At 38.8% G+C, this 19,092-nt stretch overlaps 1 protein-coding gene across 1 annotated transcript in view; it reads left to right on the top strand.

The window, feature by feature from the left end:
• Positions 1–18,122: 18,122 nt before the first annotated feature.
• gareml (GRB2 associated, regulator of MAPK1-like) overlaps positions 18,123–19,092 on the top strand; it is a 74,458-nt gene continuing 73,488 nt past the window's right edge. The window contains exon 1 of the mRNA XM_006625908.3: positions 18,123–18,712. Coding sequence (XP_006625971.1) covers positions 18,601–18,712 — 112 coding nt within the window. The 5' untranslated portion in view covers positions 18,123–18,600. The remainder of the gene's footprint in view (positions 18,713–19,092) is intronic.

Below are 19,092 nucleotides of genomic sequence, written 5' to 3'. Positions count from 1 at the left end.
AATACTGAAAAATGTGCTAGATAAAAAAGCCAAATTTTCAATTATTGTAGAAAATATACACATATACAGTATGAGCTATTAACACAAGTTACAACACAACACAAGTATTTAAGGAATTAGCAGTAGTAGCACATGCTGATAGAAGCAAAAAAGAAAAAAAAAACAATTCTTATTCTTACAGTTGAAGTAATAAAGAAAACACTTTCTTTCCCTTTAATAAATGGCACTGCTGTAAGAAGGCACTACTCTATTGATTCCTTACCCAATTATCTCCTTAATTATTTGTCTATTTTTAGTAGAAAATGTAGACATTCCAGTTTCACAATTTGTACATTCCACACTTTTATTAACTTTCATTTTTCTCTGTCTTCATTGTCAAACAATATCAGGTGCGGCCAAACAAGAATTGTGCTGTACTTCAGTTTTCCCACCTGCTGTTGTATGACACTTTCTCTCAGGCTTGACATCTGATTCCCTCTCACAGGATACTGCCAGTTCCAGGAAACTCCCTCTTTCATCCTTCAATTACTTCCCCTCTGTAATTCCATGACGTTATGGCCGCCCGATCCCTGTGGTAATAGCAGCACGTGGGGGGTATTTCTCATCTCATAGTGGTAATTAGGGATCTTCCAGCACTGACTTTAGTATTCCCTGTTGTCCGTATGTAACCCCTTTTTTTACAAAGCATCCTCACATATGGGATACTTTATAAAGCATCACTGATATCCAGTAGGTAGCTGCGTCAGCATGTGTAGGCTGCAAAGGAACAAGTACTTCGTTGAGAAGAGAAGAGAAGAAAGGAAACACAATATTTTGGCTGCGGAGCCTTCTTCGGTTGTTGTGTATAGCGCAGTGTTTGTCTTGTAATTGATAATTAATGTTTGCTTAACCATTTTGTTACTGGATTTTTACTCTTTTCACCAAAGCTGTGCCAGAATGTTAAGAATTCACAAGCCTCTAATAATACCAACTACTCAGGTATTTTCTAGATAAATCACTTACAAGTTGGGGGTTATGAATGTCTGTTTTACTCATTGACTAAACTGCTTGGTCAATTCCTGAAATTCACCATTTTCGTATTCACCATTTGTAACAATATTATGGTTGTTTTGCCATTGTTGGGACTAATCAGTGTGCTTTTTACATCTGAACTTTGACGAGACTGAAGTTATGTTGACTGACTCTCCACCAGATATCAGCTTCACAACTTGCTTTGAGTAATGAAGGTGCTGGAATCGATCCACTCAGGTAAGACCTCTACCTTATCCTTGTAACTCATGTCTTTCCTATGTTTAGAGGGGTCTCTTCATCTAAGGAACATTGCTCATATCCATACACATCCCCCCCTATCCGATACTAAAGAAATATTTGGTCTTTTCCAGGTTTGATTTTTGTAATTGAGTTTTTGCAGGTGTATCCAAACATGTTTGTAACATGTGGAAGCATGGAAAAAACTCATCTGTTGGGATATGAACACAAATGTAAGTGCCTAAGTGCTCTTGTTTTAGCCTCATTGCGCTGTATTGAAGAATAAAATTCCAAGTATTGCTGCTCACCTTTAAGGGCTTGAACAGTTTGGCTCCTGACAACATCAGTGAACTATTCAACCCACTGTAGACATACATGTACATAGCACTGGCCCAGTTCCCAACTGGAGGCCTCTGGGTGACCATCACTTTTAAATCTTAAAAACGTCTGAGTCTGAAAAGTCACTTTTACACTCTAGATTTTAGTTAAACTGATGTTTGAATTGATGGATACTGGCTCTAGATTGGTCTTATTGTACTATCCCTTAAAATGATGAATCATGGAGGGCATTATGGCATGGAAGGCTGAGGAAATAGATAATTCAATTTGTATTACATTTTAATTAAATTTTACATTCAATTTCCTGAACACTTGATTTTAATATGGAATGGAGCTATGTGGGAAGAGAGGGCTTTAATGACTAAGAGCACAGAGTCCACCATAGAAAAAAATATTTGGACACAGTGGGCAGTTGTAAGCACGTTAGCAGTGGTCAGACAATCAACATATTATTGAAAAATGAATTATGAAGACGGAATACAAATTATGTAAAAAACTAGAATATCACTTTTCAAAAGATTTTTCTAGTCTTTTACAGTACAATCACATTACCTGGCCCCAGAACACCCTGACCGCTCGTGTCAAATCTGGGGGAGTTCAGAGGGGAAGTTCATGCTCATGTGTTCTTTGGCTGCTCATTTGCTTAAGGCTGTTCTTTGCCTAGATCCCAGCTGGACACCATAGTGAAGAAATCTGAAACAATACGCCGCCTCTACCTTACAGCCAAATTTGCTGTTATCCTGTTTATATTGGTCTCTAGGGCAAGGTCTGTGAGGTGACCGGCAGTTCATTTTCCTTTGCTACTGTGCAGAGTCAGTCTTCTGCTGAAAAGATGTTGCAGATGAGGCTCATGATCCACTTCCTACCCTCCTGTAACCCCTTCTTGGAGTCTATCCTGCTGTCTTTAGTTTAATAAAGGGATAATAGCGGTAGCCACCCCTTTTAGGGGCTTCCGACTCTGTTACAGTAATAATTAATAATTAAACAAATTTAAATGATGCCTTTCATTCCAGACATATAGGAAGGAAATGTAGTGCATTTCAATCAATGGTGATGCATGACAGTCATGTAGATAAAGGAGAAATTGGTTTACTGAGTGAATCAAGGGGGACATTTCGGAGCTCAGGTTCTGAAAAGCCCAGTAGAATTTACCGAGGACTCTGGGGTTACCACCCCTAGTTTTACAAATGGTGCCCTAGAATCTTTAATGACCAAGTAGTCAGGATCTCATTTAACACCCCATCCCAATATGTCACCTCCTATGGCTCAGTGTGCCAAATGTCTGGTGCCAGAGGATACAACTTTGTGTCAAGTACAGTGGCAAACCAGTGGTTTTGGTGTCCTCATCACCCAGGTTTTCTCTGAGGAAATTCCAAGCCAGGATAAGTAGTGGGGGTTTCATGTCTCTGTGACTGGTCGTCTAGTCTAACAGTGTATGGACGTTTTTGTGTAGAATATTTCCTGACCTAATGAACTCAATATTTTAAAATCTGTACATATCACACTAACAAAATCATATAGCCTTCTACTATATGCATATTATTAGAATATAAACATATTTGATATATTTTGGGTGGAAGTAGTTAGCATTGCTGCCTTGCAGCTCTGGGGCCCTGTGTTCAATTCCAGGGATGTTATCTGTGAGGAGTTTGCATGTTCTCCAGGGGCTCTGGTATCTTCTCACTGTCAAAAGACATGCTGGTAAGTTAATTGGCATCTACAAAAACTGGTCCTGGTTTGAGTGTGTGCATGTTTGTGTCTGTCTGCCCCAAGAAGGACTGGTGTCCCATCTAGGGTGTATCCTGTCTTATGGCTGTTGCTTGCCAGGATACGTTCTGGCTCCCCCACAACCCTGTATTAGATAAAGTGGTTAGAAAATGGAAGGAAGTATAAACGGTTAATACAGGTTATATACTATGTATAAAAAGTATAGAAAATACTGTGTTGTACTAGGCAATATCCTGAGAGTAAGGATAATTCTGTGCATCCATTGTTCTGCAAACAGATTAAAAACATTGACCACAACTGTAGATATGGAACTCATTATGGACCTAAGGTGTGATATTTAACACTAGGTTGTTTTAGTGATTTATAATTATTTGAATAACATCAAATGGATGCTATTTCAATATATAATTAAAGTTTAAAAGAAGGCGCTAAATGGTTGTCTTTAAGACAAAATCAGTTAAATAATTGAATGCTCCAGTGGTTTGAAAGACAGTCACGTCATTGATGTACGGGAAGCACTTTTATTCTATAGGATACAACTCAGTGGGTGTTGATTTCAGAGGAACTAGTGTTGTTATAGTTTGCCTTTTGCCTTTCCAACTAAAATGTAAAGGCTTCCGCATTTCATGCTGAGCTGTGTTGAATCTACCATATATTGATTTCTAAAGAAAAACAAATGTGATATTACTTATGCTATACAATACATTCTCCATATTGTCAAATTGTATTTAGTCCAGCAAGGATATTTAATATCCTTAAATATCCTTAGCAGCCATATCACCCTGCAGCCATAGCAGCCATATCACCCTGCAACTCACAACTGGCAACCCACTGAAGCTAAGCAGGTGTGAGCCTGGTCAGTACCTGGATGGGAGACCTCCTGGGAAAAACTAAGGTTGCTGCTGGAAGAGGTGTTAGTGGGGCCAGCAGGGGGCGCTCACCCTGTGGTCCATGTGGGTCCTAATGCCCCAGTATAGTGATGGGGACACTATACTGTAAACAGGCGCCGTCCTTCGGATGAGACGTAAAACCGAGGTCCTGACTCTCTGTGGTCATTAAAAATCCCAGGGCGCTTCTCGAAAAGAGTAGGGGTGTAACCCCGGTGTCCTGGCCAAATTTCCAATTGGCCCTTACTAATCATGGCCTCCTAATAATCCCCCTCTATGAATTGGCTACATTACTCTGCTCTCCTCCCCACTGATAGCTGATGTGTGGTGAGCGTTCTGGCGCACTATGGCTGCCGTCGCATCATCCAGGTGGATGCTGCACATTGGTGGTGGTGGAGGGGAGTCCCCATTACCTGTAAAGCGCTTTGAGTGGAGTGTCCAGAAAAGCGCTATATAAGTGTAAGCAATTATTATTATTATTATTAATAGATATTTAATTTGCAATTCTCTTCTACCATGAACTATTACCTGCTCTTGAAACAGCTGAAAATGCAAACTGGTACTAAATCTTTGAAGACTCTGCAGTTACCAGCAGGTTCAGAGCTTCCTCTTGTGAGACATTGTCCTTCATGTCAATGTTGAATGTGCTGAAGCTGCAGGCACAAAATAAAAAATCTCTCATAAGCACATTTCCACTAAAGGATGAAGTTGTCACGATATTAGTTCCCCCTCCTTAAGGGTGCTCCAGCTCTTTCACTAAAGACTTTATTCTATGCAGCTGCTCCCTATTCCCAGCCCACCTTAAAAGCCAGGCACTGACGCTCTTCCGGGCTCTGCATCTGATTTCCATATCGTGCGAGTCCGGGACCTGGAAGCGCCTGGTCCCGTTAAGGTTTTAACCTCCGTTCCCGTTCCCTGTCCGCCGGTTCCGACCCGGCCTTCGTGGCTTATAACTTGTTCTGATGGATCTTCTGGTTTTGGACTTTCTCGTGTGTTTTGGATATTCCCTAAGGACTACTCTCTCGGATTGTTCGCCTCGGCCACACCTCCCCCGTGCACCAGCGCACCGTGGACACGCCCCCCTGTCTTCTGCCCTGTATTCCTGCATGACGTTTCACTAGTGTTTCCCCACTCCGTCGGATTGTGTCATCCGCATAGGGTCCGGAAAGAACTGTTCATTACAGAAGTAAGCTCTTCAGTGCTTGAAATCCTCCACAAACTTATTGTCATATATAAGGTAGTGTTTTGGCTTCAGATAGTTAAGAGACATTTGCCTGCACACCTGAAGAAGGCTCCACAGCCCAAATGTTGTGTTTTCTTTCTTCTCTTTTCAGCATGGAATAAACCTATTACTTGTTCCTTTGCAGCCTACGCATGCTGATGCAGTTACCCACTTAAACATTTGCCTATAGTGCTTGCTACATAACCTGAAGTTTAAATAAAATACTGAAAATTGAAATATGTTGACGAGGAGATACTTCTCCTCAAGACCTACATTTAAGTCGGAAAGCTATTTTTGTGTTACACCCACCAGCTGTGGAACAGCCAAATGTGTGTATGTCCTGTGTCGACTTGCAGCTGCCAACCCTGTGACTGCACACAGGAGAGTATGCTGCTCTTCTGGGCCTGCCCACCTCAACGTCACTCATCTTTTTATACATCACAGGACTCACAGACCCTTTGCTGGAGGGTCAGCACTGATTGGAGACAATTCATGACAGAACTGCAAGGCTGAAAGCGCTGGAGAGGACACATGGGTTCCCGGATGACAATTCCCGCACAATGGTGGTGCTTGGTGGTGATCATCTGATTGTGTGCGGCCACTTGCGTGATCCCAGGCTCAATCAGCTCAGCCAGTGCTTGGGTGAGCATTTTGACTATTTCAAGAACTCAGTAGGCTTCCGAAAAAAACAACAACTTACTTTTTCTAGGGTGACAAAATAAATTCTGCAGGTGGAAGTTACAATATTTCCCCATACTGCTGTAGCACAAAGTGTCCTACAGCAGTATGTCCAAACTGTTCAGTTAAATTTGGCTGCGCATTTCACATTTCCTGTTGACTACTAATTAAAACCTGTTGAATCAGTTTATTTAGTGAGGAATAGCACTAATGGTAGAAATATTAAAAAATACAATAGAAACAGTGAAAAATCCCCACCAAACAGTGTGGCATGAATTTGGCCTGTGTTCCAGCTATAGATGAAAATGAATCATTCTTAATTTTTATAATTGGAATTTGTACAGAAAAATTATAATTAAACATACAGTACATGTACAATATATAAATTAATTATATAAATGTATTAAATAGGACATATTCATACTCCATTCCAGACAGATGCAGTAAGTTACACTGTTCTGATAACCTTGCTACCTGCTGTTTCTAGAGATAATATTTCAACATCTAAATGTATTCCACTAATGCATTAGAATACGTTAAACTAGTTGTCTTTACAGCAGGAAAGCAATTTTTTAAAAAAGGTTCTAAAAAGATATTAGTCTTAATGTACCAGGTGCACATTATACATTTCCTCTGATTCATCTAATGTAGTCTTTCAATCAATAACCTCTGTTGATTTGAATAAGTAAAGACTGCTTATGAATAGCATAAAACTATTCATAAATCATTTTCTAAGTTGTTCTCAGTCAGAGAAAAATAATTTTATTCATAAATATAAATACAATTATAAAAAGGTTATATTGGAACTAAATCGTTTTTTTTTAGTTTTAGTTTTTGAAAAGCAGTTTAATAACATTACAACTTAACATATTAGCTTTATTTTCCACTCTTGTATGAAAAAAAACATTTACAAAAATATCCAGAGCAAGGACAGTTGGTTTAATACAAAAAGCAGTTTTAAATAAATGGAGGGGGATCCATATTTAAACAACAAAAAATAAAATAGAAAAAATTATCAAATAGGCCAAGAGAAAGTTGGGTCTCTCTCAGAAATATTGGACCAGTCTTCTACAGTTCCACTGTTTGAAAGGTACAGTATATCCACTACAGCTCCCTGCAGGGAGAAGAGAGAAGAACAAATTGAGATGAGCAAGTGTCATCTACTGAAGATCAGGTGGATGAGGATCCTCAGCTGCACCTACTGTAGTGTCCCTGCTCCTATACGCCTGTGTTTTCCTCAATACTTCAACCTTTTCAATATTTCTAAAGTTTCTGAAAATGAGAATGACTTTATAGGCATGCTGGGCCAACAATTATTGAAGGCATCAATAACTTATTGTTCACATGCATTTTGAATTGGTGTATTGCATATTTGAGTAGTCCGATTCCTTGGTATAATAGCTCAAGCCTTGTGGTTTCTTAAAGGCATAGGGTGTGCAATGTTTGGAATTTCAGCAGAGTAGAAAATGGACAATACTAATTGATTAAAATGGGTATATACTGTAAATAACCATTCACAATGTCATTTTTAATTTACTCCAATACACCAAAAGATATGATCATACTTCACCTATGTCATGATGATCACCTGGTTGCCATCAGTATGATTGATGTAAGATGAGATACCCAGATTCCTCTATCAGCAAGCCTGTCTAGAGCAACCAGGAAACCAGTACTGTGAGTGTCTGGTCACCCCCTGAAAGGCAGATGGTCATCACGTGGTCCAACACCCACAAATCCTTGTAATCCATCTGTGTAATCGTTTTCACACAGTGGTGGCAACAGCAAAAGAAATGCCGGGAAGAAATAACCCGTGCATGAGTAGAATGACTGTACTGTAGCTCTCTGTCTGCATGACCATGATCTGCATGTTTGGAGGCCTTTCAAAGGTAATATACTTACAGTTGGAAGATGGAATTGTTCACATCTGTGGGCCAGAGAATATTGAAGGTGGCAGCAGGGAGAGGTATGGAGTGTTTTATTCACAGATGAATGTAATTTCTTCCTAAACAGAACCCTGGCTTGGCAAGCAGAGAGATGGTGAGCATTATGCTGACTGTTGGGATATGCAAGCTAGCTAGTAGGGTGCAGATGAACCTCCTTTAACATGAGACTGCCTTTGGCATCATCTGCAATGCTCAGCAATGCACTGAGCCAAGCGTTCTTCCCATCCTGGCAGTCAGTCCAGAAGTGTTATGTTTTCTGGCAGGACAATGCAAGATCACACAGTGCTAAGACAATGACACAACTTCAATAAAACAATGAAGAGGTCATAACATGACCAATGTTGTTCACCTGACCTAAATCCAGCAGTAAATCCATTGGAACAATTTAAAAATGCCATCCACGGGAGACAGTTGCTGGCCAACTTTTGTCAGCTATCCACATCTGCATAGGAAGAGCAGTAAGACATCCCACAGCAGTCCATCTTAAAGGGGAACTGCAGTTCTAATTTCTCAGTTACCAATTCTTAATTCTCTGTGACAAACTAATTTGACATTAATTGACAGTATCACAAAATTTTACAAATTAAGCACAATATCACGAACTTTCTGAAATTACTGTAAGTTGCCATGGTGTCGTAAACTGCTGGTCTTGCCAGGGGAAAGAGCAAGAGTTCATAAGCCCTTCTTGCTCACTAGTTACTACAATGACTAATGTAATGAGATGTCCAAGCAAATAATGGATGGAATGGAATTTAGTACAGATATGTTCCAATGTGATCTATATGCAGAGTTAACAAGTAATATTTGTCAGCAAAACCGCCTCCAAGTCAGGAGCAACACTTCTATTGGATTAAAAGAGATATATTCACAAGCCTACTTGTTTACAATTTCACACATCACCGGAAGTTTTGTTGCCTCATTCTGAATTGCAAAACAAGGCACTGCTCATTCCTGGAAATGTAATCTATTTTGGGATGTAAATTGGAGGTTTTACAAGTTACTGTGTACATTTTACTTTCATTGTGGCTTAAAATGCACACATCAATGCTGATTCTGGCTAACCCTGAAATATACAGATAGCATTGCAGTTCCTCTTTAAAGCTGATCAGGTCTATGTATCAGACAGGATTGTGTCAATGCAGAGGGATGTCATGCCCAATATTAAGTTTATTCATAATGAATACTCCTCATGCTTTAAAGATCTGGATTGTGCTCAAAATATTATGTTCTGTTATTTTGTTTATAATATTATGTTTACAATATTTGATCAAATACAGGAGCCCTGAGTGTTACAGTACACTTCTTCTGTGCATCACTGAAACATATGTACAGTACACTGCACATACGTTTTTTCTTGTTGTGAGCTCATACTGGCAGACCACCATCAGTAATTCTGAGAAATGGCTTTGTCTCTTTTGTTTGTGATACAGAGGAAAGTGGTGGCTGATGCTTTTCCTTTTTGGCTGCAAAGTGCATTTTCCAGCCTGCTGGTTTCCACTGCAAGAAATAGTCTATTTCTACTCTTTTCCCTACACATTGCCCTAAATGTGTTGTTTTATGTTAAATATAAGAATCATCAGATGTTTTCTTTTTATATTCCCCGATTTGGAGCCACCACTTGTTACTTATTAATTGAATCTGCTCATTGTTCTTACCTTGCTACCAGCACCAGAGGCAGGTCCTTGCTCACTGGACTTATATATTTGTTTTAAAACCAAGAGGAGAGCTAGTATCAAATAGAGGAGTGACACTGCTCTCAGTGATATCAGTGCATCCTCACACATACCCAGCAAGTCCTAGAAATACATACATACCTGTGTCCAGTGCTTGCAGAATATCAGTCACACCCTAAACAATGTTTTGGTGTCCAGGTGCCTTTTTAGTCTATGCCCCTATCTCAGTATTAGCATCAGGTATTTGGCATCTCACCGCTGTTCAATGCATTGTGTTTGTATTAGTAAAGCTTCTTCCCAAAACAAAAATCAAATTATGTTTCTATTTTAGTTAAATACAGAAAATTTGAATTTACTTCTTTTCAGCTTCTGAAAATCTTTTGCTATTTCATTCTTGTAATAATTTATATGTGCCCTTTAATGACTTGTCATATCTGTCTTTTAGAAGGTCTTTGATCTTTTCATGTTGTCCAGGCTTAAGAAGTTCATTTTTTGCCATGTCTGAATCTGTAATTGCACTAATCAATTCTAGGACTTGCTTGGTACAGTAAGTCTTATCTAAGCTCTGTTTTAAGGCTCTTAAAAAAGTACAATATATATATTTATATTTGATTTTACTAGACGTTTACACTCTGATCTATAACTTTGACAGATCTATAACTTTTAACTCAGTATGCCTCAACATTAAAAAAGTTTAATTAATGAAATTCCTTAAAAAACATTTAATCTTTTGTGAAGTGACAAAATCAAGATACTTGGGAAAATGAAGAAATACCCCATTAATATTGGTAAATATTTCAGTACATTTAGGAATTTAAAAGTTAAGAAAGTATTGAATAAGAAATGGATATGTAGAAATATTGTCCAAAGCAAATTACACTGTCTTGCATTGTCTAGAAACGGTACATAAGACATCCTTTCCACATTAAGGTATTTTATTGTTGTTGTTTTTTTCAACATTTACAATTAATTTTCAATGGATAAAGAAAATCTAAACATATGATTTCCAACTTTCCCCCTTGTGAATCTTCCCATTATTAGAATTACACCAGTAAAAAAACGATTTTTGTGAAAAGGTAAATCTCATAGTCTCAAAGCAGTCTTATAGCCTCATCATTGGTGACGTGTTTTGCGAATGGAGATTCAGGAAAACTATACATATAGTCTCAGTGTAGCATATTCTTGAGGAGTTCCAGAGACTACGGCTGTCAACTTCTAAGTAAATGTAAATTGTTTTGGGGGTCCACAATATCACAATTCATTTTCTTATTAATTGTGCTATACTTGTAGTTTGCCTTGCTTTGCCATCAGGAGCCAGACTCAACTACATGTACATGCTGAGATCATCCATTTAAAACACTTCATCCCACTTAAGAATTAAGAGAGTTCTTTGTGTCCAAAATGGGAATAATGGTGTTCAGAAAGTTCAGTCCCAGAACAGGAAAAAAAGATCTCACAGATCCCTCTTTGCAATCCACCACATTGAAACTTGCCTCCCCTCCCCCATGTACACTTTGTTGTTGAAAACCATTGAGTTTATTGCTAGGCATCCCTTTATTGTTTTTTTGTTTGCCATAACAATGATTTAAGCAGGATACTTCACTGGGGTGAAAGGTGACAGTTTCTAATCTTATTCAGACTCTAGGCTTATTCTTCTGCCACTTTAAACAGGAATGTGTTGAAGCCTAGAAACATGATCAGTTACTTGCTTGTGAGGGACTGACCTTCAATCATGAAGACATTATTTCTGAGTTGTACATCTCCTCATAATGTTGTTGTAATATATGTAATCAATATGATGCCCAATGCACGTATGATCAAGCAGGATATTTGAGCCTAAATTAGGATAGACCACGTACAGAGGGACTTCTTTCAAGAAACTGCTGGGTGAGATCTTTGGATCTGTTAGCAACTAGCAATCAAACAAGCAAGGTGAGACAAATGGCCTCTCATCCGCAACCTTTATGTTCTTATGAGCTATGCACAGCCTACATAGTACAAAATGGAACAATATTTTATTTCATAAAGTTTCAAATTAAAGAAAAACTTTAAGGAACAGTACCTGTGACTAGAATAAGGATATAGCAAGAGTTAAATATATCAGGGAAGATGAAGGAAAAGGGAGAAATGAAAAGAAGAATGCAGGTGAAATGGTGTGCATACTGTATGAAAGGAATGGTACAATTCTGAAAAGAAATCTTCTTGTTTGTACCAAGATAATAGCCTCTCACTGATACTGACCAGTACTGGCCTAGAATTTGTGAAACCCCATGAAGCCAGCATCACACTACATGACTTGACACGACTTCTAGTCGGAGAGCATGTCAAATTTAATGACTGCAGTTGAATCTCGCTGCCTTTTCTGTCCTAGAGGGTGTCAAATTATACGACTAGGAATCACAGGATGTGACTACACGATTCCCTCATGACTTTTCATCATGGTTCCAAATTTTGCATTGCGCCGTGAAAGTACTGCGAGGTCACCTCATCTTGGCAGCCAATCAACATGGAGCACACCGGAATAAAAGGAGGAGAACTGCACGAAAGTAAACAAACAACAAACATGAAACGACAAACAAGAAACATCGAACAGACATCTGTGCTGGCTCCAAAGTTCGATGAGCCTCTCCTCCATTTGCACAGTCCAAAACACTCGCTTCTTTCCTTGCAGCTGCATTGTATGCATTGTATTTCCTGTTGAGCACTCATTGGCTGTTGACTGTCGCAGACACAAGAACCCTCCCCTATGACTTGCGATTTGCTACTAGAAAATCAAACCAATTTGATTTTTCCGTAGCGAGTCACAGAGAGTTGTCGGGGCTGTTAAGAGCAGTCTAACCAATTCGCTTGGGGTGTCACACTACAAAACTGACAATAACGGGCACGCACTGCAACCTTCTACAACTCGCTGTGAGTTTAATCTTTGCTGGAGTGACCTGGGGTCCTGAAAAGAAGGAGTCCTGGGAAGGGAGTTGCTGCAGATTAAAGGTAATACATAAAAAAGGAGATAAAAAGAGGTAACGGGACCAGGAACTCCAAGTCCCGGACTTGGCTGGTTCGGGATGCTGATAGGAGGCCTATGCCCTTGAGCCGCAGATGCAGGGTGACTCGGTGGCAGGCGGGCCTCCAGGCATCCATGTTCCTTGGCAGAGCCCGGAACAGAGTAAGCGTCTGGCTTTTGTAGGGAGGTTGGAACACGGAGCAGGTGCAGAAAATCAACTAAAATGTGAACGAGCCGGAGTGCCCGGGGGAGGGATTACAATTGTGACAATAATGTGTGAATATTCGTATCTCAATAAGCTTTATCACAATACCACACCTCTACATATACAGATTGATAGACAGGCCTGAATGCAATAGATATGCAATCAATTAAAAAATGGTGAGATGAATATACCTTAATTTCAAAAGGTTCAATATTATTTTCTACTTTGACTCTACTAATACAGTATGTATTGAGACCTGTACTGACATTTCATATCACATGAGCCTTTAATAATTCATAACTTCTAATCTTGCCTTTACAGACACTTTGTACAAGTTTGTCACAGGGTGAAAAAAGTGGGTGTAGGACAACGGCTTGGGGGTTATATCTCTTGAGTTTTTTCAACAATGTTTTGTGCAAACAATGAACATTAAACACAGAACTCAACTGGAAGTGAAAGATGAAATGGGCCTGTGTTAAACATTGTACATAGGAAAGATGATTTATAGAAGACCTACCAAGCTTATGTGTCCCAAGTTAAGAGAAAGCTCATTGTACTCAATTGATCATCATCCTCTCTGCTCTTGGGCTTGTTTAGTCTGAGACTGAAATATGATTGTTTTCTTAGTATACATGACACTGACTGACACTCTGCAGTCTGACACTGTAGTTAGGATCAGCTAATGCAATATGTGACAGCTACTGTATATGGGCTCTGTGATAACAATCCATTATTACATCACAGTGTCAGCTGAATACCTTGCTAACTGAGGAGAAACATGCTAATAAGGCAATTATGTATTTTACTGTATCAGTACAATATAGGGGATATTTTAGAAACCGTGCACTAAGAAGTGTACATAAATCTTTACAAGGATATGTAAAGTCTCACATAAAATAAGGAATTATCCTTAGGGTAGCCTGCCTTCTAGACTGACGATAAGAAAATGACTATAAAGGAGCACAGAGGATTTGTCCTTAATACAAATAGATCCACAACAGAGTAACAAAGTCTGCATGAGGTTTTAAGAATTAATCATTTCCAGAAATATGTAAAAACATAACTGTTTTTTCTGCATTTATTTTACAGGGTCCTAGTTCAGTGCCTAATACATCATACAGGTGAAGGTGAATTTTAGACTCATTCCCTCCTGTTTTATCTTCTCTTTGTTTCTTTTTGTTTCATTCTTGTTTACTGCTGTCTGTCTTTTTAAAGGCTGCATTGTGGCTTGATAGAGAATGTCTGAGGAAATTTCGGCCTCATAAGTTGTTGAGTCATCTGGCCTCCACTCAGTTGGAGTCGCTATCTACAGTAGTCAGATAACCCTGACTTTGTGGGCTGCTTATATAATCAAATACCTCAGCCTTTAAAAAACTGCTTTTCTGAAAACTTGTGTTTGCCGAGACATTGAGACATTGACAAGTGTGAGAAAATAAATTGTATTAATATTGTTACAGCTTTAATGACAGAGGTGTATCTTAGGTTTCAGTTAAAGTTTGTGACACTTGGAAGGGTTGACACTTCAAACTTCAAAGGAGGGAGGATGTTTGCTGAGCTCGGGGGGGGGGTCCCTGGAGCAGAAACAATGGTAAAGTTTACCTTAAGGTAAGTTGTGGATTAATGATTGTCAAGGAACAGTCGCGCCCCACACTCTCCCTCGCAAACACCTTTCCATTCCCAAACCCACTGTTTCACAATCTCTTTCCTAATTGAACCCATCACATTCCCACATGCATCAGATTCCACAAATTCTCACTCCTGAACCAATTATCCAACCACATCCCGTTCCTTTCAGTATTTAAAGTTCCCTGACACACCAACCCATGCTCACTATTGAGAAGCCTCCAGTAGAACTCTCTTGTGTGTGGTTCTAAGCCTTTTGACTGATCTCCTGGTACCAAATCTTTGCTCCTGCCTTTTGACCACACCTTTTGGATTTTGTTTTTGGATTCCCCTCATTACCGGACTCTTTGCCTCCCTTATTGACCAAGCCCCTGGATTATGCCTTTTTGATTGTCCCTGTGCTACTCCACATTCTGTGAGATTCATGGTTTTGCATAAGGATCCTCCAGTTCTACCAATTGGTTTCCTGACAGTACAGACACATGTAATATAAGATCACATTAACAGAGCACAGAAAGAAAAGTGGTAAAAGGAGGTGAAGAGCAAGGAAGAAAAAAGAAGGAACAGGGAGAAGGGAGGAGAATCCGCTGGAGTTGGTACTTGAAGCTTGCGCCAGGCGAGAGCCCCTGCTTCATGATCATCCAAATCAAACCTGACTTCAGCTGAGTATTTGAACCTTGTTAGAGAAAGCATGTTGTTCTGTGTGTTGGGGAACTCTGGTTTCCTGGGTCAAAGATACCTCAGTTAGAAATGTCTGGGGTTTCTGGGTGATCAGAATGGTAGGCCTCTGAAATGCCTTGCTTGTAAATACTGGACATAAAGTAACTTGTGTGTTGTATGTAGTGTAATTTGTGTCTTGCCATTGTAACACACTTAACTAAGTTTGCCTGAATTATTACTCCTCTTAACAAAGCTGTGCCAGAGAACAAAGAACTCATGTGCCTTCAATTATACCAGCTGCTCTGGTATATTCCTAAAAGTCACCTACTAGTCGGGGGTTATGAATAATTATTTCACTTCTTGGTAAAACCCCATGGTCAAGCTCTTTCACCAGCTTTATAACCCTCCATTTGTAACTTGGAGTAGTGAGATTCTGTCTGCAAATTTTAGCCTTGTCAGTCATATTTTAAAAGACTAACCCTTACAGAACTATGTTAAGGGATTGTAATTATTCTAAACATCTTTATGGCTTGTGGCTGATGTTATTTTAGAGTCATGAGGGGTCATTCCTGTTAATAATTAAGCTTTCAAAACCTCCAATTTGTACAGCATGATGATGAAGTGTTTTTTCCCCCCACTTTTCATCTCTATTGTAAAAGACTACTTACTATACACTATCAATGTTTATAATTAAACACTAACTCTTTCTGAAAGCATGAGAAACTGATCTTAAAGTTTCTTCCTATCCCAGTTCAATAAAAATTCAAAGTAGTTTTGAGACCCAGCTTCCATATTGCATCTCTTTTGTATATTAAAAACAAGAGAGAGGATACTGCTTCAGATGCTTAGTAGTCTCCTTTCAGAGTGACTGAAATGTGTCTAAATTTACATGCTATAATGAGAATTAAACTATAGGTCTTTTAATATTCCTTCCAAATCCTTTTGTTTCATAAAACAAATTATTTCAAAATTGGTCTTGGCTAGTTACACCAACATCACTCCAAGAAGTGAGTGACAAATTACATTCATTAGTGTAAAGAAATATAAGGCTTTAATATTATTCCATTGAAAAGCACATCTTTTGTCATGCATGTCCTTTTTAAGGGAATGACATAAGCTCATTAATTATTGCAGCCCTTGGTTGTTTTTTAATAAAACAGGAAGCTCAATAAATAATGTTCTAGTGTTTGTGAATGATCTCACCACCACTAATGGTGAGGTACAACAATGCAACTATAGTCACATTATTCATCTACTTTCTCATTTGTTCATTCATTTGTTTGTTTTTGGTCAGTTTTGTTTTTGGCTTATGTTGGATCAGTGACCTCAGCCTGACTGCTGTAGACATGCATTACTGCAGGAAGTTATGATCTAACAGTATCATGTTGATGGATCCTCAAGGGTGCTTGATTCATACTGGAAGATATGCTGAGACACTGGGATAAGCCTATAATCATTGATCACATAGTCATTCACAAATGTCCAGGCATCTTGAGCCTACGCTGGAAAACTCCAACATTGAAATAGCACTTCTCTCTGTTGATAATGTGCAAATTACTGTAAATTTAAGAAATGTTTACCAGTCAAATAAGCACGGTGCTTAGTCTTAGTTTTGACCACCAAAAGCTACCAAAAGCCTTCTCAAACACTGCCAAAATAAGAAAAAATAACAACTTCTTCCATTTACATAATGCTTTTTCATCTTAAAAGGTCTTAAAGCATTTAACAGATAGGAGGGGACCCACATAATTGACTATTTAGTGCAACACCATTTTCGATCAACCACAGCAAGCTACATCAAGCTATAGCAGTTCATGTGTAATTGAATGTTTCTTCAACTGAATTTTACAAGCCTCTGTTGGAATTTGGCCAGGATACCTGGGTTAAAACCATTCAAAAAATGCTGTTACATCTTTAATAATCAACTAATTCTGACCTTGCTTTACCCCTTTCATCTGGAGGACAGCACTACCTATTGCACACTATCCTTTGGAATTTCTTGTCCAGGGGAAAGAGCATCACCTACTGGTCCACCAGCACAGCCCTGAAACACACATTGCTATGACATCTGGCAGGTGGTTTCCTTTTAAGAGTCACTTCATTCCATGAATTACAAGACCAGTTCATTCAGTCATTTTAAATGCTGTCTGATTAAGTACTGTACATTTAGACTGTTTACAATAATTATATTTTAGATGACAAATATTTTTTACATCTTGACTTCTGTACAGGCTACAGCCATCATGTCCTCAAAACATGACATATTCACCGTCACAGAAGATCACAGTTGTTAGAATATATGTCACGTGTCCTCTTTTTACTTGACACCTGTACAGCTGAAGATTATCTGTACTGCACATTATGTTGGTTTCTCTAGTCACAGTTTCATTTAATTATTGGAGAGGTTTTAAAGTGCAGTCTTTCCCAAAGTTTAAATAGCATTTCAAATATGTACCCACGCATGTTTTTTAGGTTTATACTGTTCCCAGCTGTTATTTACATTTATTTTTACAAGGATTACAGGTTTGTCTGCCACCACATTTCTAATACATTGTGTACAATTACCTAAGAAGATGATAGTTCATTGGTGATAGAAATTAGTAATCTAGGCATTGCAGTGAAAAGAATAATCAATATTGTCTGTCCTCTCTCTACACATGTACTGTAGGTTCCGATACTGTGCAATCACTGACAATTTTGACTATGCTGTTTACAAATTCTTTGGTCCAAATGAGTGTATTTTGAAACTGTGCTAAATAATAATCAATGTTTTTTGTAATTCATTCATCATAGTAAATAGTAGGTACTGTATAATGTTCTAAGTGTCTGTTAAATGAATGTAAAAACCTTTACTGAATTAAACTAAGGTACAGTACATGTTACCAATACTTTCCTGCTCAATAAACTGTATGTTCTGTTACTTTTTAGACAGAGAAAATCACGAATGGTTGTTGATGTGGTATTCTGACACCTGCTGCAATAAAATTAAACAAGATACAGATTCTGGAATGAAAAACAAGCGTTACAGTTACTAGTTCCTGACCAGTTCGGAAAAGTCTTGCCAAAGAGGACAAAGTAGCAAGTAGCTCTATAGAAAGGAGATGCTGAGCGTCTCTCCAAGAGGGAATCGTAGAGAAGCTGGTTTGCTTAGTGTTACAATGGGTGGTGCTCCGTGTTGCAGTATTCAGTTGACAGTTTCTGGGAGTAGGTGGTGCTATTAAAATTCCAAAGGGAAAAAGCTCTCTCTCTCCGATGAAAACCCATTCATTCTCAACATGGCGAAGCCTGTAGGAATTCCTCAGAAAAGATACAGGGCACCTCAGATGATGCTGATGACCCGTTGCGGTTTACCAGACTTCCGAACTCCCAGCCGGTTATGATGTTGGAAAAATGGACAAGTTTTCGGCCAGCATTTCCGAGATCAAATGGAGCTCGGTGTCCTTGCCTTTGGATTTAGTAGTCAGCAAATTCAGATTGCCGACGCTTGTGCGGCTCGGCCAAGGTAAGAAAAGTTTACTTGTTTCGAAGGTGCACCTTTTTCGAGGGAGTGAAAAAAACAAGGGCTGTCAATTCGGTTAACAAAGGTTTTGACAGTTGCTGACACTTGCTTGTACATTTGAGACGGACATTTAGTTAAGCATGAATCTTTCTTGATGCAATGCTGAATGAATATCATAACGGAAAATGATGCACTAGATAAAATTCCCTTAATTCACAAATGGGAACATAGTATTTCAGCTCAACTAGTTATTTAAAGCCGTTATTGACATCACATTTTGCTTTACCTATTTAAGACATCCTGTATATAAAAAAAGATTATTTCGCCCTTGGCACCAAAGGTGACAAAGTGTCTATGATTGTATTCCAGAAGTGATCTACAGC

The sequence above is a fragment of the Lepisosteus oculatus genome, chromosome 2, assembly GCF_040954835.1.
Source record: "Lepisosteus oculatus isolate fLepOcu1 chromosome 2, fLepOcu1.hap2, whole genome shotgun sequence".
NCBI lineage: Eukaryota > Metazoa > Chordata > Actinopteri > Semionotiformes > Lepisosteidae > Lepisosteus > Lepisosteus oculatus.
Note: the sequence above shows the minus strand (reverse complement) of the source record. Positions and strands in the feature narration are given on the sequence as shown.